This window comes from Gymnogyps californianus, chromosome 21 (genome assembly GCF_018139145.2).
Source record: "Gymnogyps californianus isolate 813 chromosome 21, ASM1813914v2, whole genome shotgun sequence".
Taxonomy (NCBI): domain Eukaryota; kingdom Metazoa; phylum Chordata; class Aves; order Accipitriformes; family Cathartidae; genus Gymnogyps; species Gymnogyps californianus.
In genome coordinates, this window is record NC_059491.1 from 6481058 (window position 1) to 6508347 (window position 27290).

General features: G+C 37.0%; 1 protein-coding gene across 1 annotated transcript in view; it reads left to right on the forward strand.

Moving 5' to 3' along the window:
- VPS13D (vacuolar protein sorting 13 homolog D) overlaps window positions 1–27290 on the forward strand; it is a 107710-nt gene that overhangs the window by 51756 nt on the left and 28664 nt on the right. The window contains 17 exon segments of the mRNA XM_050909520.1: window positions 110–236; window positions 1177–1319; window positions 2188–2318; window positions 2568–2743; window positions 2874–2997; window positions 3832–4067; window positions 4840–4948; window positions 5601–5761; window positions 6119–6227; window positions 6985–7164; window positions 7425–7538; window positions 7886–8035; window positions 9002–9151; window positions 9996–10092; window positions 11815–11963; window positions 14484–14618; window positions 14967–15134. Coding sequence (XP_050765477.1) covers window positions 110–236; window positions 1177–1319; window positions 2188–2318; window positions 2568–2743; window positions 2874–2997; window positions 3832–4067; window positions 4840–4948; window positions 5601–5761; window positions 6119–6227; window positions 6985–7164; window positions 7425–7538; window positions 7886–8035; window positions 9002–9151; window positions 9996–10092; window positions 11815–11963; window positions 14484–14618; window positions 14967–15134 — 2459 coding nt within the window.

A 27290-nucleotide genomic window follows, 5' to 3' on the forward strand; every position in this document is an offset into this window, starting at 1 on the left:
CGAAATATTTTAGATTGTTCCTTAATTTGAAGTAGTTTTTACCATTCTCATTTTAATCTGTGCAAACGTGAAGAGTAGTTTGACACTCCATTTTTGTGTTTACTTAAAGGATTACCGCTTATCTTCAGACAAGACAATGCAAAAACAGATGCTGCAGGTCAGTTTGAAGAACACGAGCTTGCTAGAAGCCTCAGCCCACTTCTATTCTGTTATGCTGATAAAGAACAGCCAAACCTGTAAGTAATACCACAAGAAGAGCAGACAGGAGGAACCTTACAAAGTGTGAAAGTAATTCGCAGAGGATTGGGTGCTGATATATTAGTATGAGTGTCACGTAGGAGAAGTCAGTCCCTATTAAGATGATCTGTTAAGTTCCTAAATACTGAAATAAGCATATTGGATCTTTAGACATTTCCTACTGAAAACTCCTTGGTTGGCTAATTCTGTTTTGTCTGCAGGCTGCTTTGGTTTTATTTTGCATGTTTTGAACTCACGCTTCTTTTGTAAGAAAATCAAAAACCTTTTTGACAAGACTTACTGAGTTGTATTAAATTACTTTGTTACCACTGAAAAAAACCACTCCAAACCCCTAATCCCAAACTCTGAATGTTAATAGAGAAGTAGTAGCAGTCCCTTAGTAGGAAGTCCACATGCAGCAGAGCTATTGTGATTCTGATGTAAAAGGAAATGGCAGGATTTTGGAAAGGAAACTTTTCAGCTACTTTAACTGGCTTCAAGGAGAGAACTTGTCTTTTCCATGAAAATAAGAAATAAGAACATGATTTAAAGTAAATTTATCTGAAATGTTCTGGGATTTTTGCTCAAGTGAACAACAGTTAAATTTATCACAAAAATTTATTCCAAATTTTTTTTTTCGTGTTCTTCTTTCTTTCAAAGAAAAATGACACACAAATGTTGTCGTGGTTAATCAGTCTGAAAATTACCAAGCCTTTTACAAGAAATGGTCACTGAATCTTGACCAATATGTTAAAAGAGCTTAAGGTAGAAATGCAGAATGAATTACTCAAGAAGAGATTTATCGTTGCTTCTAATGCTTTTATATTAAAAGACAGGTGTTCTTTTTGTATCTGGGTATGTGTTTGATCATCAGCATCGTGTTGCTATCTGATCCTTCATTTAAATGAGTAAATCTTTGTGTTTTCTTCTTACCCTTAGTTGTACAATGCGGGTTGGAAAAGGAATCCATCCTGAAGGTATGCCTGGCTGGTGCCAGGGTTTCTCCCTGGATGGTGGTAGTGGTGTCAGAGCCCTTAAAGTGATCCAACATGGAAACCGGCCAGGCCTCATTTATAACATTGGTATGTGTTCATAGGAACATTTGAGGAATACTGTAGAACTTGGTAAGACATGATGTCAGTGACACCAGAAACAGAACAATTACAGCAGGGAAACATATGTTGTTAAAGGTTTTTGAGGGTCCAGAGAAAATTATTAAACAAAAAATACTATTCTAAGTATTTTTACATCTTTGTTTTGAATTTCATTAGCTTAAAAATCAGTTTTCAGTTATTTTTATTTTTACATTTCATCACTGAATATTAATAACTGCATTTGCAAACTGTTCTTTCTGTTTCTGTGTCTTTATTCCCCCTGTATGTTATTTCTAAGTACATTTGAAATCCCACCGCATTACTGTGTGTGATTATTTTGCGTGTCTATATACTGTACCCATTCAGCCGTGTGCTACTTCTGTAGTTTTTGCTTTGTGGTGCCTCTGTAGGCTGATGGAGAGGAGCGCAACTTCTGTCTTCCTTGCACTACTAGTGTACATAAAGTACAACTTCCTTGGAAGCTTTTAGTTTTTAATTAAATGACAGGATAGATTTTCACAGTTTGGAAGTTACTCCACAGTGATTTTTGAGGAATTTTTCATATGTTTAAAAGTGGAATAATTACTTGCATGGATTTACTTGTAATTGGAAATAGGTGGGGTTTTTTTATCTTCAGTGCTTATGATCTCTAAATTGTACTTGAGAAACAGAGGGTAACAGATGGCATAAAATTACATTTACTGTTTAATGTTTCAAAATATGGCAGTGTTATGGCAGAAAGCACATCTCAGGAACCCAAGAAAAAGAACTTTTGTTGTGTAAAATACATTGTGGCAGATGTCTTTTGTTTTCTCTTTTAAATAATAGCTTTATTTTTAACTTGTTTTTATTATAGGTATTGATGTTAAAAAAGGCAGAGGCCGTTATATTGATACATGCATGGTAACATTTGCGCCCCGTTACCTATTAGATAATAAATCAACCTACAAGCTTGCCTTTGTTCAGCGGGAATTTGCCAGAGGTCGGGTAAGATGCTTCCTTTTTGTTCCTTGTTATTACAATACCTGTAGTTAGTTACAGCATCTTCTAACCAAAAAGAACACAAACATTTTACTTGAAAGTATTGTTGGCTGGTTATGAGGATCTTTCTCATTATTCTAATACCAGCATCCACCTAACAGAATAATTGTTGTGTTCGTATTTGAGAGGTATATAGTTTAATACTGTATTTTTTTAATACCTGTAGGATATGTATTTACCAATTTTTATTACTAGGGAACATCCAATCCTGATGGCTATATTTCCACACTTCCTGGTTCCAGCGTCGTGTTCCACTGGCCACGTAACGATTATGATCAACTATTATGTGTGAGACTAATGGATGTCCCAAACTGCATTTGGTCTGGGGGCTTTGAAGTCAACAAAAACAACTCGTTCCATATTAATATGAGGTAGCTATTATATATAAAGTCTTCTGTAGCATACTTCCATTTTTTGATAGAAGCAGCTGTTTAACACTTATGACTGCGGGTAATGCAGATCAGAAGCCTACCTCTCTTGCACTTGTTTGTTCTTGTTCAGGGACACCCTGGGAAAATGCTACTTCTTAAGAGTGGAAATTACTCTTCAAGGAGCCACATACCGCGTTGCGTTCAGTGACACAGATCAGTTGCCGCCACCTTTCCGCATAGACAATTTTTCCAAGGTAAAAGAGCAAAAAAATCACTTTTTTTTTGTTTATTTTTTAGTAAAAAAAGAAAAGTATGAGTTCTTTTATATTTGTTAGAAGAGGGAGCTGACCAGCTTGTGTAATGAAATGAAAGTGTGTGTAGCAAGAGGTATTTGTATATAATTGTAATTTTCTGAAGTTTTAGTAAAAATTGGTAGTAGTCAGCTACTTCATCTTGTTCAAATAATAGTGCTAACACTGTGGCTTTCATGAGTGCATTAAAAGTCTTACAAGAAAGAGCATTATCACTGATGAGAAAATTGTGCTGGGGTGATAGTTTGTAATCTGTTCTGTGTTATTTTCAGCACTTGAACAACCTGTAAAAAGAATCCGGGCTACTGCTGCCCCTTCCTTTCTCTCTGTCTTTGGGCTTCCATGTCAGTGATTATAAAAATCAGAGAATTTACTTGGCGTATTTTACAGTAACTTACTGACTGCCTTGTGATCAGAGCAAGAGACAGAGCTCTTAGTAGTTATTGGTTCTCATTCTGGATTTTGGTACTGAACTGTTAAATAAAACTGGGCAAGTCTCCTAATTTGGTTAGGAGGGTTTGAAATGCTACTGTGGGACTGAAGACATTTTGAACCACGGATGACAGATAAAAGCAAAGATGACATTTCTCATCCCTTTGAGACTATCTTTAATTGAGACCTGAGTGGAAGAAAATGCATCTGAAACCATGGTGGGGGGAGTAGTGAACTGAACATATTTCAGTGATCAACTCCTGAAAAATGAACAAATGATAGCAAAAAATCTGTCTGATTAACAATTTCTGTGTGAAACTAAATCTTCTTTCATAACTGTTACAGGTCCCAGTTGTTTTTAATCAGCACGGTGTTGTTGAGCCAAGACTGTACACTGAAGTGAAGCCCATGACCTCTCTGGATTATGCATGGGATGAACCTATTCTACCACCTTTTATAATGCTGACAGTTAAAGGGGCAGGCTCCTCAGAAATCGTCTGTAGCATGAATGACTTCCAAGATAGCAAGCAGCTTTACTATGAAAACTTCATTTATATTGCTGCTACATACACTTTCTCAGGGTAATTCTTTATATATTAGATGAAAATATTTTGAACGTTCATGGTGTTCTTTAGGCTTTATGCTAATATTCTCTTAATGGTTGCCGTTTGAAAGTTTTTCAAATGCAGCTAAACTTCTGTCAGCCTTGTAGCTAGCAAAAGAAATGCCAAAATTCAGAAGTTGAGTCTGGCAGTCGGTAAGCTGTGTATCTTACCTCGTTTGGTCATAGTAACTTAGCTTTATAGGTGTAGCTTGCCATTGTTTATTTTATCAGATAATGAGAAGGATTTAGCATATGGCATCTGCTGTGACCCCACTGTCTGATCTTAGAAGAGCAGGGATGTTTAGGGTCACATCTGGGGGCTTAATTTCATTTGGTGTATAAAGAACACTGGACTACAGGACATACCTATTTATGACATGCCTGTGAATTTTAGGCTTGCACTCATTTATATGCTATTATAAACAGCTACAGGAGATTGATACACGCTTTGTTGCTTTCCTTGATATAAGGTAGAAAATTTTCTTTTGAATTCATCTGCTTTGCCTGTGAAGTTCCTAGTCACAGTGAGAAATCAAAGCCCCTATTAAGAATGTACTCAAATTGACAGCTTACACTGGTAATTCCAAAAATAACAAGAGGGAAAAAAAAAAACCCAATGTAAATTTTTGTCTGATTGGCTATATTGGAAGTGTAAGCTTCTTTGATTGGATTTTGATACAGATCTAATTCAGTCTACAGAAGCAGCAGCTACTCTGAATAAACATGATGATGTTTTCTTGGTGTTCTAGTTTGCAGGAGCCAAGTGTAAGACCAGTTGCTTCGAGTAAGGATGCTGCATATGCAGAGCTTGTCCTTGATGTCTCTCCAAAGACTCAACGAGTGGTACTGAAAAAGAAGGTACCAAGACACATTTGATCGTAATAAAATGCTGTTGTTATGTGCTGTAGTAAAATCATATGCTGGGAGAAGGAAAAAATAAAAACATTTTCATGGTAACTTTTAAAGGGTGGAGACAGACTCCATTGAAAGTGACAGGTTATTGCAATTCAGGTTGCTTGAATTGTGGTGGTGCTTCCGTATAAGACTTTTATGGAGGTAAGGGGGACAGAAAAGGGAATTGGAATAAAAGTAGTAAGGAACGCTGTAAATGCCTCTAAGACAACCAAGTGTGGTAATTGTATGTTGAATGTTCTAATGAAGTTACAGGGTAGGGCATGCTTCCTTTCTGGTTGCATTGTAAGCGAAGTCTTCTATTTCTCGAGCTCTTAAGAAATAGAAACTGTACTTAAATATTGCTGAGATTAAAAACAGCTTGTAAATACAGCTCTGCATCTAACAACGCTAATGTAGGATGCGTATTCATTGAATGTCAGAGTTGAATTAGAAGTTTTTATACAAACTAGTTCCTAATTCTAATTCAGGGTTCTGAAGTTAAATATATACAAGTCATTCCAAGAATTATAATTCAAAGCATCTGATAGCAAAACAGAACAGAAATATTTGCTCTGTACTGCTGTGTTCATTTAAATGTTGAATTTTTATGCAACAGGAGCCAGGAAAACGATCCCAGCTTTGGAGAATGACAGGCACAGGAATGCTTTGCCATGAAGGTTCTTCAGTTCCTCATAACCCCCATAAACCTTCTCCTCGGTCTGTGGACTCTTGTATGATTTTAGATATTGCAGGCCTGGCAGCTGTCACAGATAACAGGTATTGCACATACAATTTCTCAGGAAACTGATGTAGATTCTAACCATGTCTTTGAAAGCATACTTAGCGTGATGTTCTGTGAATAAGGAAAGAAATTATTCTGAAGGCATGTGGAAGAGCTAGATTTTATGTGTCTTCGTGAACGGACCTCATGATCACTTTTGTGACTTGGAAATATTTTTAAAAGCATGGCTAATGTATTTTCAGCAGCAGCTTGTTAAAAGTGCTCTCTCAGAAGTGAGATCAGGAAAATGAGCTTGAACAAAATTAGAGTAAGTGTTCGCCGTTAACACATCTCAAGAGTAAAACTGAGAAGTTGGAATCCTCTAAGTTTTGGGTGGCATGCTTTTGTTGCAGGTACGAGCCCCTGATGTTGAGAAAGCCTGATCGACGGCGCAGCACTACCCAGACATGGAGTTTTCGTGATGGAAAGCTGACCTGTGGTATTCATGGACTTGTTGTCCAGGTCAGTAGTGATTATCTGTTGAACTTGTTTTGACTGTTGCTGATAGAGATGACAGAGTCATTTGGGCTTAGTATTGAAGTGAACTAAGAGCTTTGAGGCCAAAGTTCAGAATACAGAGGAAACCAGACTTGCGCAAACAGCTCATGTGGTTTAAATTCATGTTTGAAAGTTCTTATCACTTTCAAATAATTAAACATCTTGCACTATTAATTTGAAAGTAAATAATTAGAAAATTAATAGTACATCATTGTTGAAAATGAACAGTATTCTGATAAATAGGGCCTTGATATTCTCACACATACCGAACGTGAAAATGCTGCGGATTGTGTCAATTAGTGTCACTGATGAAAGTCCAGATTTGTGTATAACCAAGCAATTCTCAGAATCATGGGTCTAACATTTTAGTAATAAGAATTTTAAAAGCAGTTTGAACTGTTTGCTCTTTCTTTGTGTTCCAGGAAACTCTGACTTGCAGACAGCTAACACTTGCAAACTATTTGATAATTCTGCCTGCTGGTGGTACAATTTGTAGGCACAGAAACCTGGATTGCTTTTACAAATTCTAGAACTAAACATCAAAAGAATTTTGATGCTCTTTTTTTTTTTTTTTTAAGTGTTTCAACCTTACTCTGAAGAGTGAGGAAAGTAAAATACACTTTTAAATTAATGTATGTAAACAGTTATCTGAAGCCTTTACCTATCACTTAATGATTTTTTTTTTTTTTTTTTTTTCCCTTACTCTTCCTCCTTTCTCCAGGCAAAGGGAGGAATACTAGGTCTTCATGATGGAGCAGAAGTTGTTCTTGGTCCTGATACTTCACTTGAACTTTTGGGGCCAGTTCCACCTGAACAGCAGTTCATGAACCAAAAGATGAGGCCTGGCTCAGGAGTACTAGCTGTTAGAGTCATCCCGGATGGGCCAACTAGAGTTCTACAGGTGAAAGTCCTTCATTAACTAGAATCTAGTTTCATTATTTGCTTGTACTTGAAACACCTTTTTCTGTATTGCATTTCTAAACTCTTACAAAAAGTTGCTTTTATAATGATATGGGGCGGGATATCATAAAACAGAAATAATTACAACAAAAGTTTTAATTGTACTTATTTTTTAAAAGAGATAATTTTATAAGGTAGGACAATATACCTGTTATTTATAGATAGGAAAATGATCATTGTATTAATTTATTTGTTTATCAGATAACCGATTTTAACCAACGTAGAAACGATCGTTTATCCAGTGAAGATGAACTTCCAGTTACAGAACAAGATCTACGCAAGTTAAAAAATCCAGATACAGAGCAGGAGTTAGAAGTAAGATATTACAACTAGTATCTGTCTCTCTTATTTATCATTTTCCACTCTAGATTTTACAGGGGGGTTGAGAGAAGTTGGTCGTTAACTTTTCCCCATGATGACCTCTTGTTATGAACTTTGTAGATTTTCCTGCTAAAACTCCTCATTCTTAGAAGTTGAGGTTATATGTCTTAATACCTCTTTATTTGAAGACTAATTGTCAATGAGCTGTTCAGCCTCTCTGGAGATGAGTCTAAAAAAATAACTTCTTTGCAGAAGTATGTATTCAGTATCACAGGTTTTTTCAGTGTTGGTTTGTTAGTGTTTTGGGGGTTTTTTTCCCTCTTCAAATATTCTTTTCTCAGGTGCTTGTGAAACTGGAAGGTGGAATAGGATTGTCTTTGGTCAACAAAGTTCCTGAAGAGCTAGTATTTGCAAGCCTCACAAGAATTCACGTCCACTACACACAACTGTCGACAAGTCAAGTGCTAGAGCTCAGTGTGCAAGACATACAGGTATTTGCCATTTTGAAACAAAGTTATTTGTTCACGGGTCTCTGCAGTTTTTGTTGTCATAACAGGTTTGAAAAATGTTTAGAGCTGTTACTGAGATTTCAATTCCTAAATATCATAGAAGATTCAATTAGCATTGATGTTTCCTTTTTTCATTGTTCTCTACTTAGTAATAGTTGAGACAATGATATATTGTATTTCATGCTGTTGATTTTTATTAGGCAAGTTAGAATCTTTTTTATTTTGTAAAAAGGTCAGATTGAGATTTTTCTCCCTTCCTGGTTCTTGGTTCTTTGTCATTACATAATGAAAAAGCAGCCGTTGAAAGCAGGAGTCCTAATGCTGGTAGTACGGCAGCATAAATCATAGAATCATAGACAAATAAATATAAACCTCTTATATTTTTTTCCAACTAGATTTTGTTTTTGACTTTGTAGAGTTTTGCCTTAACCTTTGTTTTCAGTTCAGTCTTTGAAATTCAGAATTCACAAGTTAAACTGAAGACTTTAAAAACTGTTTCTATTCTCCTAAAAAACTCCTCTAAATTATTAAAATTCTGTTTCAATATGTAAGATTTCCTTGGAAGGGGAATTGTGGGTACTGATGTAGATTACATGAGATAAATGGATACTTACATGCATCGATCAAACTTAAATGCAGGAGTAGCTTAACTCTGCTGTTGTTTAATATTTTTGGCTGTGTTTTTTGAAAAAAAATCACAGAGAACATAGTAATTTTGTGATAGGTTTTGTTTGTTTGTAGCTATAACCATTTTTTTTCATGGAGGACCTTTCTGAATATTTTTTTGGTATGGTCTCAGCGGTGATCAATAACCAAGTATATTCAGTATCTCCCTGGCTCAGGGACCATGTATTTCTGAAAGCTTTTAAGTCCTCAGTTAAAGAGGATCAATTTTGCTGTTTATTGTCACCTATTCAGATCGTCTTGTCTGTCTTGTCCACTCTGTAGGTGGACAACCAGCTTATTGGCACCACACAGCCTTTTATGCTCTTTCTGACGCCTAAGATGAGTGAAAATGAACCTGTGGAGACTGGTCCTGCTGTGCAAGTAAACGCAATGAAATTTCCCAGTAAAAATGCACTGACTGATATATACAAGGTAAACCACAATCTTTTGATTGTGCCATGCAGGTATTACTCTGTTTAAATGACCTTTCCTGTTCCTGATTTTTACTAGTAATCTGAATTAAATAATTTGTGAAATACACTTTGTTGAATTAATACTGAGGCTTAAAGGACGCTATATCCACCTTCTCATGTTCGTAGTGTTTCAAGCTACGATACAGTAACGAACAGGATAATAAATATGTTTAAAAATATAACAAATTAGGCCAGACCCCTGTTTGCTCCTGTCTGTGACCTTACTTTTCAAGCCAATTATTCTCCCCTCAGAATTGATAGGTACCATTGTAGTGTAGTGAACCAGAATATCTATGCTATGCTTTTCATGAGTTGTGTACAAGGTTATTACTTCTCTCTGATAAGCTGTTACCTTGCAGTATAAACCCTGTTCTGTGTACTGCAGCTGTTTGGAAATGTTGTTTGGAAATTTATCCACCAACTGTGGTATGCATTGTGAGGGCAAAACTGAGTTGGTTATCAAGACCTATTTTCTCACTTGGAATCTTCACCCGTGTATTTTGATGCTGTTTTGAAAAACAGCTGATTTCAGTGTTGGAAAACAGCTAAGCATCAGATTCTGAAGCATTAGTATTAGGTAATGAAGCACACCACCTTCCAAAAAACTGAAACAATCATCACTAGTTGTAGGTAACTTTAAGTGAAGAGAACTACCAAAGACATTTTGAAGGTGGGTATCTTACTACGAATCCATTCCGGTGAAAACATCTTGTTGAAGTGGAACACATTGTCCTATTTAATGGCTTACATGGATTATATTTCTAGTGTTAATACTGTAAACTGAGACTTGTTTATCTTTGTAGCATCTGATGATCACTGCTCGAAAGTTCACAGTTCAAATTGAGGAGAAACTACTTCTGAAGCTATTGAGTTTCTTTGGCTATGATCAGTCTGAATCAGGTATAGTATAAAATTACAAAGACCAGTTTTACAGTGTACAGAGGTACTAAGATCTTTGCATATAAAAGTAAGTTCAAGACGCCTAGCAAACTCTTTGCTGCTTGGAAACTTCCACTGTTGAACAGAAAGCTGGAAAGGTAATGCCTCAATGGCCCCTATAAAGCTGTTCATGTATATTGTGCTTGTTAGAGTATTCAGGTAATGACCCATGTAACATGCTGTTGTCCAGTACACGGTGGCTGAGCTGAGCCTCTGTGGGAAGTTGTTTAGTATTCATCTTAAGTTCCTGTATCTAGATTCATCTAAACTGGGATAAAAGAAACTGTGTTATTAATTTAGCAAACCACTTTGTGTAGTAATGTTTGTTTATTTAAACCCAAGGCTAGAAATGGGATCTCTGTTCATTTGTTCCTTGGGCAGTTCCTCTTGCTTAACTGAAGGAAAATTTTGGCTGTCTGACCTTTTAGTTGTGGCATCTGTAGCCCTGGCTTTAATTGTAATGTAAATTTTCTTCCACTCAGTGAGGCAAGACAGAGCTCTTGAATCTTCTAGTCTCATAGAAGTTGTTCTAATCCTTCTACTGTAGGGTTTATGTGTACTTTGGAAACTTTCTGAAATGTCTGTTTTGGAGTGGCAATTGAAAAAGTCACTTTTATTATGCAGTAGGGTATGTAGGGTTATACAATAAAATAACTGTTGGAGGGGAAAAACCCTATTTTTGGCATGATTCCAAATGGGGGCAAACCTACAAATGATGCTCAAGAGTTCTGTGTCTTGCTAATCCACAGTATCTTCCGAATTGTCTCTGAAAAAATAGGAATATTACGTTTCCCAGTTTCACAGGGGACTTAAAAACTTAGATTTGTAGTGATGAGGAAGAAATAAAGATTTTAAGGTTTGCTCTTATGCTGTTTACTAATTTGTCCTTTGTTTTGGTTTACCCTGATGCTTTTGTTGTTTTTTGGTTTCCTTACTTACTGTACACTCTTTTTAGTTTATCCACTGATGCTGATGTCATCCAAGATTCAGACAAAAATTATTTTGTCATTTACAGTCAACATGTTTAATTGTTTAACCTGAGTTCATAAGACTGACATCTTTCATCTTTCCCCTGCCTTCTCACACCACCAAGATGCTCTTACAAATAACACAGGAACCTGTTAGTGTCAACCAAATTTGGCTCACTCTGTACATAAACTGATTTATTTGAATGTCTTCCATGAAGGCATTTTGTCCATTCTGTAGTGATAATTGAAAATATTGTCAACTTTGCTTGTTTTGTACATTATATTGATAGTTGAGCGTGTAAGGAAGTATAGAGAAAGTAGACAGAGGAAAACATATTGTAAGACCGTGACTACACAGTAGGAAACACTGCATAGTTATGTTTATATCTCCTTGCTTCTGTATGCTGACAAAGATAAATTAGAAGTGAGATTAAAAGCTCAAATAACTTAAAGTATGCACTTGGATGACTTTTTTTTATCTAGCTACAAATACATTCAGGTTTCAGAGATGCGGGCAGATCTGAAAAAAAATTCTTGAGCCTCAAAGGTCAACTTTGTGTCACAAGGCATGAGTAATTTTGCTGGCTACACTAGCAGTCGCAGATACTTTTTAGTTGTACAGAGAAACTATTAACTCTTTATAGAGTATGCATTCATAATCCCATATTTATTTATATATAATCTATTCTGATTCCTATGTTTTGTCTGGATGCAGAGGTTGAAAAGTATGATGAAAACCTCCATGAAAAGGTTGTTGAACAAAGTGGAGGACAAAAGCGATACTACTTTGAAAATCTGAAAATCAGTGTGCCTCAAATAAAGTTGAGTGTCTTCACTTCTAACAAGCTGCCTTTGGATCTCAAGGTACGTCAGTGTATTCACAGAGTATGCTTCCAAGTAAAGAGATTCTATTGTAGGAGGAAAAGGGAACAGAAGCTTTAACTTACTACTATTAATTTCCATTTACTCTTCCATTATTTAAGTTACAAATAATAGATGTTCCAATAACTATTATTTAATTGGCATAATTTCCAGTCTCTTCTGTAATATTCTTTCATTTTGTAATTTCAGTTGAAGCATAGCCAACTTCACGTAATAACTCACTATTTTACAAAGGATCTTAGTTACATCAATGGTAGTGTAAAAAGCTTAAAGGGAATGACTATCCTATGGGAGGGCTGAGGTGAGGATGAAGAAAACAAGAAGTTACTTGACTTAGGGAGCAGAAATACAGGACAACTCTGAGTGTTCTCATCCAAAAAATGTTGTCTCATTGGAATTGGAGGGTTTGCATGAGCACTCTGCAATTTGGCTCAATATTAAAGTGAATTCAGATTGAGTATGGACTTAGGTAGAAAATCTGGTCCTTTTCATGTGGTAATAAATGTCCTGGCACAGTCGCTCAAGTGAACCAGGGATTCCAAATTATAGCAAGAAGATAATCTCATCCAGTGTTCTCAGCTTGTGCGTTGGGACCTTCCTGGACATAATAAGGTGGCAAAAGTCAGCAATATTTCAGTTCCTTCTGAGCTAATACAACTAATTTCCTCCAAGATGGGCAAGCTGAAGCAAAACCAACCAAACAAACCATAAAAAACCCTCCCCGCTGTGGAGGAACTGAGCTGCTGCCTATTCGACTTGTGTGTTCAAAAAAACTAAAATTGAGACACTGACCAGGCTTTTTTGTGCCCTTGATATTATGGATATTAAGATGTGCAAGCTTCTAAAGAAGTTTTGCGGAATGAGTGTATATCATGGAGTCCTACCAAGATGACCCAGAACATCATCAGTCCTGCATTCTTGTATTGTTTTTACCAAATCCTTGTGCAAAGGGGGACAATTAAATAGCTAGCTGTAGTATTCCTACCATTCAACAGCATCAGCAGTGTCTCAAATGTGTTTGCACTTTAGCTTCAACATGAAAATGCTTATCATCCAATTATCTCAAATTTAGAGAGAGAAAACGGTGAGTGTGGTGAGTGCCTTTAAGAAACTAGTCGTGCACTGTTCTGTTTGGATTTCCTACCACCTCTGGTATATGATTGCATATGGTTATGTCTTGGCAGCCGCCTATGGTTATGTCTTGGCAGCTGCCAGCATTGTTCCCAAGAGAAAACTTGGCGTATACATTTTTTTCCCCCCCTAATGATAACAGTCACTCACTGTATTCTGTATATTAACTTTCACAGAAAGAGTTCCATTCAGTTTTGTAGCACAGGAGAGTTCAGGGTAGGAGGGAGAGAATAATCACAGTAGAGCCTTTGTAGAAGTTTTTCTAACTACCTCTAATGTTTCTGGCTTGGACATTGCTGTCTGGTAATTTGGTGTAGACAGATTATTTTTATTAGGTACCAGTATTAACAAAGTTGCCTTATATAATATCTGATAGTTAAACAGGAAATTACTTCCTACCCAAGTGAATAATGAGGACTACTCTAGTTAGTCATCCATTTACTGAAAAAATAAATAGGTCCTTTCTTACTTGCAAATTTAAGTCAGACCTGTAATTTACCTTAATTGCCTGCAGATGGCAGAAGAACTCATATTACTACCAAGTATGCTTTAGTGATTAATGGAGAAGGCTATAACACAAGTATCAGGCTTCTTGCCTTCTTCAGATTTTCTCATGTTGGTGACTGTGCAGATGCCCTTATCAATACCTGAAATAGAAGGGATCTCTTTCTTTCTTAAAAGATTAGTTTTCTTGTTAATTTTGCCACAATTATTTTATTTTTGTGTGTGTATATATAGATGTATAGCCTGTCCACCTTAAATATGGGGTTTTTTATGTATAGATTCTACAGGTTACCGATGGCCCATGGGCTAATTACTGTCTTAGTTTTCTTCCTTGAAAATAATTGAAAAAGCTGGTTTAAAGAATTTGAGTACACCACATAATGTTAAGAAATGAGCCTCAGGCCTGCAGGAAATTATGTTTTTTCCAGCTCATCCTGACACTTAATCCATTCACAGAACTTCAGCAGGGTGGAAAATACCCAGTTTTGTCTTCACTACGTATCAAGTAAATTCATTTAGGGTTCAGTTTAATTGAACATTAGAGCAGTTACAGCAAAGTGCTTAAGCATGGAATCTTAAACACATTTTGTTTTGAAATATTCCTATCAAGTGTAGGAAACAGTGCATCAGGAAGAGTGTTTAATGACTATCTAGTTATTGCAGTTCTAATAATTGATCATTGCTTACAAGCAAAAGGTTTATGGAGTGATTGCCCTCTATATCAAAGCGTCTACATGGCAGTGGTAAACTACTCTAGCAGCTTCAGATAATTTTGGCTTGTTAGTCATTTAAAGATTAATTCATTTGAGTGCTGTGAATGAGAAGTAGAGAGAAAAATTAAAGTAGCAATATCTTTTATTTAATTAGGCATTGAAAAGCACCCTGGGATTTCCTCTAATCCGATTTGAAGATGCTGTGATTGATCTGGATCCTTTCACTAGGGTCCATCCATATGAAACTCAGGAGTTTATCATGAATGACATTCTGAAACACTTTCAAGAGGTAAGTGTCATACAGATTTTGTTGTGGCAAAGGCTGAACTTCTTGATTGATGAGTTCTCTACTGAGGGTGTGGGAACTCTTTCTTGACTGTTTACTGAAGTGTTAGTACAGTATTGCTTCTTTGGTATATGGAGAAATAGCATCACATGCTTCTAAGAATACACTGCATTTTAAGATGGAACTATTGTTGATCTTGCTGGTATTTGTGTGTTCATTTCTTCAGTAAAACGATCTGGTTTTGTATATGCTTTTGTTGCGGGTGGGACTTTTTTGTTTTTCCTTTAATCAACCTTGCTGGTGTTAACGTGATCCGTAAGTGATACTTCATTCTTCCTGTTGATTTTACAGGAGCTGCTTAGTCAGGCAGCAAGGATTCTAGGTTCTGTGGATTTCCTTGGCAACCCTATGGGTCTGTTGAATGATGTTTCAGAAGGTGTTACTGGACTTATAAAATACGGCAATGTTGGTGGTCTCATAAGAAATGTCACACATGGAGTATCAAACTCTGCTGCAAAGGTAATAATTACGATACTAAAGTTTGCTAAAACAATAAGTAAAAAATAGTTAGGAAACAAGTCAACTAGAATTATTGACCATCTCTAAATTGCTTTGTGTCCTGTTTGTTTTGTAAATACTGTGTTTGAAGTGTAGGGTTTTTTAAAACATTTTATATATACACTTCAGGGATGCCAGAAACGCCGCAGGAGTCAGTGAAACCACTCAAGGCCTTACTGTTGATATACATGTATTTTGCAGGTTGAATGCAGTAGTTAACCAGACCGAGAACTAAAATGTTGCTCAAGTGGAGCATCATCTCCTATGTGCAAATGAGCAAAGTTATGTTATGTATAGACTACAGAGAGAGAGAGCGCACATTATAGGAATTTGGTGTATTTACGGGTTTATTTAGTATAACAGGAGTTGTTAACTTTTATTTTTGGAAAGCTGATGTGAATATCAATTATTATGCTAATGCTTGAGTTATTTCTTTTTCTATGCCACACAACAACAAACTAAGGAATTCCTAGATTGCTACACATTTATTTTTAGTTTAATTCCAAAGTCTCTGCATGGTGAACATTCTTTTGTTCTTCTGATAACGATTGAGAGAATTCAATTATATCAGTGTTATCAGTGAAAATAACTATCTTTAGTGCCTGAGAGAGGTATGATGTGACACAGCAGCCAAAAATATGAAGTGGTTTTGATCATGGTCAATACTGTGCTTGATACTGAACAAACATATGTTTGCTTGGATAAAAAAATCTTGAAATATTTCCCATTACATACATGGTCTGTCAACATGTACTGTAAATGAACTTTGTGGTCATGGGTAGAATTGGAATAATGCTTTCTTCACATAAGGACGTGTTGTTAAAATTTGGTTTTGTGAAAATTCTGTACTTCCTATTATTTTTCTTTTCCAAACTGGTAGGTTTGTACACGTATATTATCATGGTTCATCCTTGCACAACCTATTCCACTTATTTGTATACAACAAAATCTACTTTTTTCCCCCACATTAGTGGGAAAAGGTAATTCAGAAGATGAGAAAGGTGGAATGTAGAGTTTGTGTAATTACAGATAGCTCAAGACTGATGTTATCAAACCTCGTTAAAGTGCCGTAGAGATCCCCAGTCCATCACCAAGTGCACAGCTGTGAGCTTATCTAACCCAGATAGTTGAACCATGAGGAAAGATGACGTACTCCTTCTCTATCATAATTATCTTGTTGCCGGCATTAGCCTATTTTGGACAATTTCAAGAAATTCAAACAAAATACCATGTTGTTGATATTCCTGTCTTAATCCCATACTAGGGATCCCACTAATCCTGTGATTATCAGCACTGGAAATACAAGTTTATCCAAGCAGTCTGGTAGAAGACTTACTGAGCTTCTGTAAGGCAGTATCCATCTGTGCAAAGGAGTATTTTTGTCCATACTTTCTACTCGTGGTTCTAGTCTCTTGTGACCCATCCACTCCACCCAATAGAGTATGTTTCTTTAGAGTTTCCTTTCTATAAAGTGTTGTTTCCTCATTGCAGTCACATCTGCAGCAACAGTCTCATAAATCTTTCTTTAAAAGGCACGAGCCTTCCTACGTTTCCCACAAGGGCAAGGTCATTCTTTGAACTTTGGAGTCATTTGTAACCAAGGGTTTTGTGAAGGAAGACTTTCAAAGGCAGAAGGGCAGTTGGATGCTGAACTCCTTTCAAAATCCAACAGGAGCTGAGTGCCTGCTTCCCATTTATACCTTTGAAGGTCACCCCATGTACTATTTATCTGTCTTCCCAGGTATTTTTTTCTTTCTTCTTGATACATCCGAAATGTCTGTGATGGAAGTCTCACACGGTTCCCTTTTAAAAAGTTTTTATATGGATTATGTATTTGTCCTTTCAGAATAAGGAGAGAATTATATCCTTTAGGAAGGCTTAATAGTATATTATGGAACTCCTTGATTAATCCTTCTTCCAAAGGATGGATCTTAATTCTGCTACATAGAAGATAATGGTAAAAAAGGCTCAAATAATCAGGATGAGTTCTTCCCTATATGTTGCACTGCTTTTAGGCATCTAAATCTGCCAGAAACTGAAGCCAGGAATGTCCATAGGATAAAAAAGTTGACATTTCAAGTACAATTTGTGACATGTTACGTACATGGTACAGCGTAGAAGTTTGTCTTTTACTCCTTTCTGCTCTACCATGTGTATGCCTTATGATCGTGTCTAGGATATGTGAAGTTTTGGTAAAGAAAAAAATGTGGGGGAAAAAAATAATTCCAGTTACTCAAGAAAAACATAACTGAACCAACAGATCATTTTCATCTTGTTGTTGGTGCTCTCTGTAGGGAAAGTATTTTAAAGTATATTTTCACTGCATAAATTTTCACCTGATTCAGCTGTGCCATAGAGGTCCTCATCTTTGCAGCTTATTCTGTGGAGCTGGTAACTAATGCAGCCAGAACTAGATGAGCCTGTGTTCTGCACAGAAACTGATGGCTGGGAAAAATATCCATTTTGGTTGTTTTGAGTACCTGACTTCTAAAGTGTCTTAAAGAAAAATCTATCCTAGACTTTAAGATGAGTTAGCTTTTAAGGTGTGAGTAGATAGATAAACTTTAATACTATCATCATCACTTTAAAAGTAACACTGCTTGACTGAATTGAAAAGTAAGCTATTTGAGTTGTATCTGGTTTTGTCATTTTATTGCTTTTCTATTTTATAGTTCTGTTGATTATCCCTGTAATGGCTTTTCCATGCATTTTGGAACACGCAGTGGGTAATGCCTTCTTTCAAGTGGAGAGCTGCAGTGTATTTAAGTTGGCACAAAACCTTAGGTTAAATAAAGTTCACTACAGACAGTTTTGTAGTTTTTATCCCTTGGAGACTCCAAGTTCTGTATTTTAAAAAGTTCTTTGATCCTAAATATAGACACCTGAGGGAATTTCATTCCCTCTGAATGGAGACTTCTATAGTTGCCATATGCGTAGAAATGTCTTGCATTCTTGGCATCCACACTTTTTCTTTATTTCCCCCGTTAGGCATGATAGTACTAAATCCTAAATTATTCCTGTTTCAGAGGTGTTTCAATTAGAAATTAATATTGAACACTGAATAAGCATCTGAACAAAAATGTTCTGTAGCTTGCGTTCTCCAAATGGAAAATTAAGCGTGGTTGTATCTGTTACTGGCAATTAGGTGGTGTGCTGACATAATGAAACTCCTGGTAGTAAAGGATTGAAAAGATCAATCGGCTTGTCAATACTGTATTTGATTTGTCTGATTCTTTGAACCCTTACAAGGAATTCTGTTATCTTTTATGAATTATGAGCACATAGTAATGTAGTTGTTATGTCTCTGCAGCTAGGCTTAGTTTCTCTGTGTGTGTGTGTGTATATATGATGGAAATAATTGTTGTGTCCCTCCTGAAAAAAATAATTTAATGAACTTCTGAAAGAGCTTAATTTTCATATTGAACGTTGAAGTTTCCAGTGAGAAATTTAATTAGGCTTCTTAAGGAAAGGTAAACCATCAGCCATAGTTGCATTTCCTTGCTGGGTTTTTGTGGAAGCTTGCAGGGTTCTGAGGCAGGCTTCCTTAGGCTTGGGAGCAGGCACCTGAGATGCCAAAACTTACATATAGGGGAGTTGCAACAGATTGTGTGGTGGGTGTTCGTTTTCTTTTATGGCTGAGGAAGATACACAAATGAACTTGTGCCCTGGACTTTCATTCCATATATTTATTTTAATTCAGTTCAGAGTGATGGCAGAGGTGTTTTAAGTGCTTAACAGAGATAGGAAAAAGAGGTAGGGTGTTGGAACCGGGTAAGAAAATTGTAAGACTAGTAAGGATATGAATATTGCTCCAGGTGAGTGTTTGACATGGAGGCATTTGTAGAAAAGGAGCATGAAAGCAACATGAAGGAAAATAGGAGTTTTAACCCTCGTTGTAAGATAAATCAAAGCAGAATCTCAAGTGGTTGGCTGTGACAGAAAAATAAAGATAACTGAAGGGAAAATGAAGAGGAAGCAATAAAGGGATTATTTAAAAACAAATCATGAACAAGTGTTTGACTTGTATGAATGTTAACCCTAACAAAACTGGCAATAAATGAGAAGTGGATATAGCAGAGCACAGAAGGTAGGTACAATTTAAGCAGGTTCTACCCAGGAACAGACAGATCTGTTTCTAAAGCAGTCAAAGCTGATGGTTCCCTTTTGTTTAAAGTTTCTCAGTTTATGTAACCAACCACTCTTATTTGATACCATTCAGAAGCAAGAACAACTGGCATGCTCACATCTTTGGAGACACTGTGGTTCAGTAGTTCTAAGAATATTAGCTCAAAATGCAATTCAGGTAGCTGAAAAAAGATCATATCTTGGTGACAGGGAACTTATGACAAAAGCCTGAGAAAGAAGTTGTTTTCCTCAGGAGCGTATTAAACAAAATAGCCAACTGATAGTGTAGAAAGATCATGGTGGCATTCAGGTTGTGAGTTTCCCACCATTCTATATTTTCACAATTTTCTTTTGACTCCCTGCTCTTCTGTTTAACTGTTAACAGCAGAATGTGTATGATTACTGGCAGTCTCATACTGGATAAAAATGAGGAAGGCTGGAATACCTGTCATCCTTCTGGGCAACTTTACAGATTTGAATTTGGGTTTTACTTCGGAAAGGCTGACGGTCATCCTTTACAAGGGTAGTCTAGGTATTGAAGTTGTGGGATTTAGCAGCAATTGCCATAAATAGTTTTTTCTATTTCTAGAAGTAATGCATACAGTTCAGGTCAAATGTAGCTTTCCCTGTGTTTTCTTCAGTGTAATCTTAAGATTTTCCTCCTCATGTCTTCCCCAGGGGCTACTGCAGCTTGTTCAGGTAATGCATCCAGGTGGCACTGCAGATCATCTTCAGTTTAACTTGCATTTCATTCAGAGATTAGCAGTTCATGTGCAGGTTCAAGTGCTGAGCAGTGAGAATCTGTATGAAAATGTGCAGATTATGAGATGGAAAGTAATTGAAATTCCCAGGCAGAAACCTTCAGTGCTGCGAGGAGCATTATAGATGAGGCCATTTCCTGGCAGTTTTAAAAGACAGCAAGTTTTATGGCCAATTAGTGACAATCAAAAGCCATGGAAAGTGTCACTTTTTATGTGCAGAACATGTGGTATCCGTAATCAGTATCTTTGAAAGAGGTTTTGGGATAAAGGATCATCTTTGAGAAGTCTGGAGTATTATTTTGTTCTTCCTGTTTTTCATTTGTACCATGGGATAAAATGTGTGTGGCCAGCATCCTGGTTGAAAGTTTTCTTCACAATTCAGGTTAAATTCAGCCTTTCTTTTACAAAGCTTCTTATACAAAGTGTTTGTGAACATGCTTTAACTACAGTGTATTTTTATGTGGAGAAATGGGCATGGGTAAGATCAGATCTGGACTTGATGTCTTAAATGTGCACATTCAGAATCAGACTGACACATTGGTGGTAGCTTTGACCCTTTTCCAGGAGAAATTATTCAGTCGACAATGAGAATCCTGCAACAGGGCAACAGCTGCAAACAGTGAGATGCTTAGCTGTATATAGCAATCTACAACTGACCATCTTGACAATTAAAAAAAAGGGGGGGTTAGAAAGCTTTAAGTTTTACACCTGCTCTAGAGCTTTATTTTGAAGGGGTTTACCAGCCGATTTTCTTGCAAAATAAAATACAATACAATGTTCCTGTTTTGCTGACTCATTGGGGAATTACGTGAAAAAAGGAGAATTTAAAATGTGGTATGCAAAATGTTGCCAAATCATAAACTGTGAAATAAGAAATAAACATTTATCATAGAGATGAAATGAAATTTGATCTTAACCTACAATTTTTGAATGGTAGCATGTCATGAAAACAGGCACATACATCCCATCTATCACCATTAGCATCTGAAGGAGGAAAAAATGGGGTGTGGGTTTGAAATTAATGACTTCGGTCTTTACAAAAGGCTAACTACACCTCCCTGCTGTTTACAGAAAGTCATACAGTTGTGCAGAATATGTTATATAGTACAGATTTAAACTTGAAATTCCTTGGCTGTGTATCCCTGAGGAGGGAGAACAGTATTTTTATGTCCAGGGGAGATGGCCCAAGGTACCTTCCGAACCTGCAACAATAGATGATTGGCATCAGTTCAACAGATCCGAATGCGTCATCCCTCAAAGAGTTGTTTGCTGTTTACACTGCACACGATGGCAGGCCGAATTAACGTGTTTGCATTAGGTTTCCATCAGAAATCTGATGGAACACAGACAGCCTGTGGGTTTTTAAATAGGAGGTTCTTTCAGATCCCAAGCGTGGTCACAGGTGACCATGGCAGAAAATGAAACTGGCTGGAAAGAGACTGACTGCTGGGGTGTATTGCTGGAAGGAAATGCCCTATGAAAATAAAAATCAACGGAGTTGGTAAAGATGATGTTAAAAAGCAAACATCATCTGCCGCCCTCTGAATACATTGTTCTTACGTATTAACTCAAGGAACCGGACTAGATCTCTTCAGGCTTTTTCTCAGGTTTTCAGTATATAGAGGGGTTTTTAAGGAGGGGGGTGGAGGAGGGCAAATAATTCCATTCCCCAAAAATAAACAAACAGGAAGACCTTAAGGCTTTGTAAGAGTTAAAGCTGGGGGGAGGGGAATTATCTGTTAAGAGTATTAGTTGTTTAATAAAGCGCAGTTGTCCTCCAGATGAACCCGCCAGTGACTCTGCAATTGGGGTCATTCCAAGTTCATGCTGTGGACTTTTGACTGCCTTCTGTGTCTGTGAAAACAGCCGGCAGTTCCTGCAGGGATCACTCATTCAACCCTGTAACACAAAACTATCGCCAACGGGCACCTGCTGGTGCAGCTTCCCAGGAGGTCCTTGAGGGAAGCTCCCCAACTCATCAGGCATCTGTGGAGATAAAAACAGCGGGGGCTCCCCTGGGATACCCAGCTAATCGGGCATCCATACAGGCAGCGCATCAGGGGGCTTCGCAGATTACCCAGCCAACATGCCGTTGTCAGGATGCATTAGGAAGCTTAGTTAACGATGGGATGTGAGCTAATTAAAGCTCCTTTACTTTGGTTATATGACATAAGTAGGGGTGGAGAATGCTGCACAGAATCTCAAGAAACATGTTTGTTCAATGGGAGAAGCCGCTGCCTCCTCTTGCTTGTCAGTAATTTAGAGAGGGTCAAAGTTTATGTCTCTCTTAAAATGAGAAGCTGATTATAGCATTTTGCTGATTTAGTATTTTCTAAATTAGGAGTTGTCAGTTCTGTTCATAGCGCCATTACACGTTTCTCTCTGCACAATATGACTTGGTTATAAAAGCATTTTGGGCTCAGCCTGAACCATCCTTTCTGTTTAGGATTGTATTTAACAGTTGACCTGGGTATGTGTATTAACGTGTAAAGGAAAGTGTAAAAGTCTATAGCATATAAATTCAACTGAATTCATAAACTTCCCTGCTTAAATATCTGAGTAATTCTTAAGAGACTGACAGAAGCCATGGTAAAAGTGTTTTGTGGAACAACTTCAGATAGCTACGCCTTTTAAATCTGACAAATAAACACCTGCTATTTTCTCAAGTACTTAAAGCATTTCATTTTTTAGTCCCAGTATAATGCACAGTTGACCACAGTGATGTGAAAGGAGGAAGCTGTGTTGTCTGTCTGCTTACTGATGTCCAGTTTGTAAATTTAAATATGTAGTGCTTCCATTCCATAACAAAGCACGTATTGATTAGTAAAGAAGCTGCTCTAAAAGTTATTTTTATGGTAAGTCGCAGAAATGTATTAAATATCAATCTTGAGACATTGCAGTAAAAGCAAGGAAACTTAGGCTGAAGAATTTATTAGACAACTTTATCTGTCCCACTGCACCTAGTCGTCATGTATAGCCAAGAATACTGCATGTCTTTTTTGTTTTTACACTTTCAAAAGAATAACAGCAAGATTTGAGGATGGCTAGCTGCTCTAAAACTTTTTTTTCAACCACAAATCCTAGCAGCATGTATACATGTCTCCTTAGCCTCCATCTAGTGAAATAAATGCTTAATTTTGAACTGTTGTATTTTACTGTCAGAAGTCAGTGTAGAAATTGGCTTCCCCTAAAATACCTGTAACAGGTTGGAGAGATGTAGGAACTAAAGGTGGGTTTTAATGATATCGCTAGAAGGCAAGTAACCACAAGGGATTAAACTTAACAGATGTGTATTAAACGTTTAGACAGTCCATTGTATTTAATCACCTGGCTGAACAGTACTTCCAGAACTTCTGTTCAGCAGGGAAGGGAGTGGATGTGGGTTGGTTTGGGTTTTGGTTTTGTTTTGTTTTTTTAGAAAACCAAAAACAACTCCAAAAAAAGTAGCCTCTAGTTTCTAATGCTATCAATCTACTTGAGTTTATTATATAATTTATAGCTATGTTTTATGTTAAGATAACTTTTAAATATATGTAAAATATGTGTTGACATTTTATTTTAAATGTATTTAGATAATATCTAAAGAAACAGATCATTGTTTCATGGTAAAAAGACAACTTATTAGTATTTTTTAAAAAAACTTGTAAAAATAAGGTTCTGTGTAAAACATTTTATACTATATAAGAATATATATTTTGGGGCACGGGGGTGTCAGTATTTTCCAGCTAATATTTACTGTATATATATTTATTAGAGTTTTACTGTTAGGTTCACAGTATGCACTGATTTGAGATGTTTATTCCGTTCAGACCATCTGTGCTGTGATGCCTGTTGCTTCTGTTGGTAGTACATCAGAAAGAAGGTAAATGTCAAGGTAGCAGAGGGGAGGAAAACGATGTTCCAAAACCAATATTCCTGCTTAGGGCTGTAAGGAAGAATGTATTTAACAGAACTCACGTTCAGAAATCGGATAATCACTCTTCTTTCTTTACCTATACAGCCTTTGTTTCCTGCGATAAGCAGCTCTTCTCTTTCATATGGACAGCTAATTATATTTAGGGGAGTTACTGTTGAAACCGTGGAATGACTTTTAATCATCATGACTAGGGATTTTTGTGTTTTGGAAAATGTAAGAGTGTGTGTGAGAACTGAAGATGACATAATTCACAGTTTACATTAGACTTTCTAACTTAAATAAATTCTAAATACTCTTTTCTACCTTGCTGAAATAACATACTTAAATTTGTGCTTTGGTTTCTGAGAACTAGCTTTTATTATTGGAGATAAAAGTATGAACATCATCAATGTGTGGTGGTCAAGGTTTTTTTGAAAGGTGGTGGTTTGGGGCAAGAGTTGAATGGAGTTCAACAAAGAACACCTTTTAAATGAGTCCTGCAAAGCAAAGATGAGAACTGAGTAAACCTTGTGACTTCTAATTTAAATGCAGTTCGTTGTGAGGTTTGCACAGAAGTTATAACTGACCTATACTGAATTTCATTACGTTCTCCCTTAAAATTCCATCTCGGAATGTTCTGCTTTGCTCAGTCAATAATATTTGTAAATGTACCATTCTCTGATGCTAGAATTACAATGGAATGTTTGGACTAAAGTCATAATTGTGTATTTATCCTTTTGGGATGTCCTTAGAGAACCCAGCAGTGCCAAGAGCTTTTTAAGATTACTTTAAAAGATTACTTAAACCTTATTTCCATGCTGTGTACTTCACGCATCTGGCTTAGAGGGAACATGCAGTACAAAGTCTAGAATTAAGTTTTCATTTGCTTTGAATTCTTCTGGTGCCCTATAAGCCTTATTGTTTGGCACCAGCTTTGATTCATAAACACTGTATATGCGTGGTTTTGTTTTTCTTCTGTTGCTTGAAACAGCAAAGGATACATAGTGGCAACAGATTTTGTGGCAAAACTTCCTTAATTACTGGGCATCTAAAAAGAAAAACACACCAAAAAAACCCCCAAAACATGAGTAGATTAGTTTCTTGTACTATTTCAACTGCTTTTGCAGATCATGGTAGATAGTTAATATTGATTGGTGACACTATGTAAGCATAAAACAAGAAATGATGAATCATCTGTTTACTTGAGTCTACGGAGGAGGCGGCTAAGGCCAGTGTGCCCCAGGCTTATGGAAGTGTAATAACATTTTCCGTAATCGTGAAGTGCTGAGAGTGGTTTAAATGTTGTTCCAAAGGTAGTGTTCACAGTAGCATAATGTCCTGGAATTTGGAGGGAAATGTGAAAGTCGTCGTATTTCACCCTTCTCAGGAGGATCAGTTCATGTTAGACCACATTGGCTTAAGTTAATGAAGTGTAGTGGGTCATATTTTCTGCTTGCTACCACTTGGTAGCTTCACATCATACATGAACCACTGTGGGATGAAAACCAGGGATCAGGTGTCTTTAGAATGTAGACCTGGAAGAAAAGGTCAGTGTCCCTCTGTAGAGGGGAAATGCATCTGCTTTGGGGACAAAAAGAGGAGAAAGAGGGTATCTGTGAATGAAGGTGGACGAATGCTCAGATGACTGGAGCTTTTTGGAGAGGTTCTCCTTTTTCTGTCCAAGCAGAACGGATAAGGCAAAGCATTAAACAACGCATATGAATGATAAGTTGAAATATTTTTAGTACCTGAAATGACAGAACTTTTACTTAGCAGTCTGGAAAACCCATACTTCACTTTGTTTGGAGATGCCAGGTTGACAAGTAAAATACCCGCCTTCTTACGTGTACCTAATGTGTAGACTGGCTTCATTCAGTAACACTTGGGTGCCTTTTGGTTAGGAAGCAGGTAACTTATCTTAGCTGATACTGATGTATCGTGTTGCAATTCTGTTTCAAGGAAAAGGATATCTGAAATGGGGGAAAATGCAGAGATGAAAGACCAAGTTCCTAATTTCTTTTTTTCATCAGCAAGTAGACAAAGAACTCGTTATGAAAATTAGGATAGAGAAGGAGGGGGACTGGTTTTTAGAAGTCCTTTGATTAGTTTCATGTTTGTTCCACAGAGTGTTGTGTTTAGTTGTGTTGGCGTTTACATGGTCTTAGGTAGGCTTTGAAGTTATCAGGTCACACCTTATTAGCAAAAGCTAAGGAAGACAAGGGTGGATCGCACTTTTGTTGTCACCTTTGTTTATCTGGAGGCCATTTTCTGCATGACCGGGTTAACAGCTTAATAAGCCACCATCACTGCTCTTCCACAAGTCTTAATATCTTAATCTCAATGTCTAATATTGCACTTCTCAAAGGAGGCATCTAAAAGCAAGATGTGGGGGGAGAAAGGCAAGTCTGCTTTTGTGCTTTAACTTGTTCAAATCTCTCTTCAAAGTTTAAGCTGGACTTAAACTGCTTAAATTGCTTATGCTTACTGAAGTTTCTGATCCTGAAGTAACTTGCCACTGCTAAGTAACTTTTTCTTAATACAGTGATTATAATCTACACAGACTGGACATAAGGTGTTGTGTGGGTGGTTGGTTGGTTGGTTGGGGTTTTTTCTGTAGCTAGGTAGATACAATCCTGTTTGCTGAAATAGGCTTCAGAAACCATTTCAGGGAAAGTATTTCTGAGGTGCACAGGAAAGGATCGTTAAAAATTTCTCATACCCAGCAGTGATTTCACTCACGTGGTATTACCTATATTGGGTAATATGAGAGATGACGTAGGTCTTGTTCAGATCATGAATCAGGATAATGCTGACACTACAGGCGGAATCTTTATTGCAAGTAAGAGTCTAAACTTCACAGCAGAAAATGGGGAGTTGCTCACTTGCCTAGCAGACCTTAACATGACTTGCTAATGCCTGTGAAATGTCTCGGTTGTTTTATCTTCACTGGTGTTTCACCTCTAATTGGCAAACTTGATCACATTACATTCTGTACCTCAGAGCAGGAAAAGTGCTGCAATTGTCCCCAGCTGGAAATTATTCGGAAGGGACCTATTCACGCACGTTCACTGCGGTAACCCGTTGTTTAGGTACAAATGGTACAGATGGCTACAGAAGCTTGGCTTCAGTCTTTGTTAAATGAGGCCAGAAAACAAACAGTACCCGGGGAGGGGGGAGGAGGAGGAGGTCTGTCAAAAAGTACTTCAACATGAAGTTCATGTTTTGTAATTCATGTGCGTTGAGTTCAGGTTCTGTCACCTGAGTCAGGGCAAAATGGAAACATTTCATGGTACATTTGATACATTAGAATCCTTAAATTGTTCTATTTACAGCTGT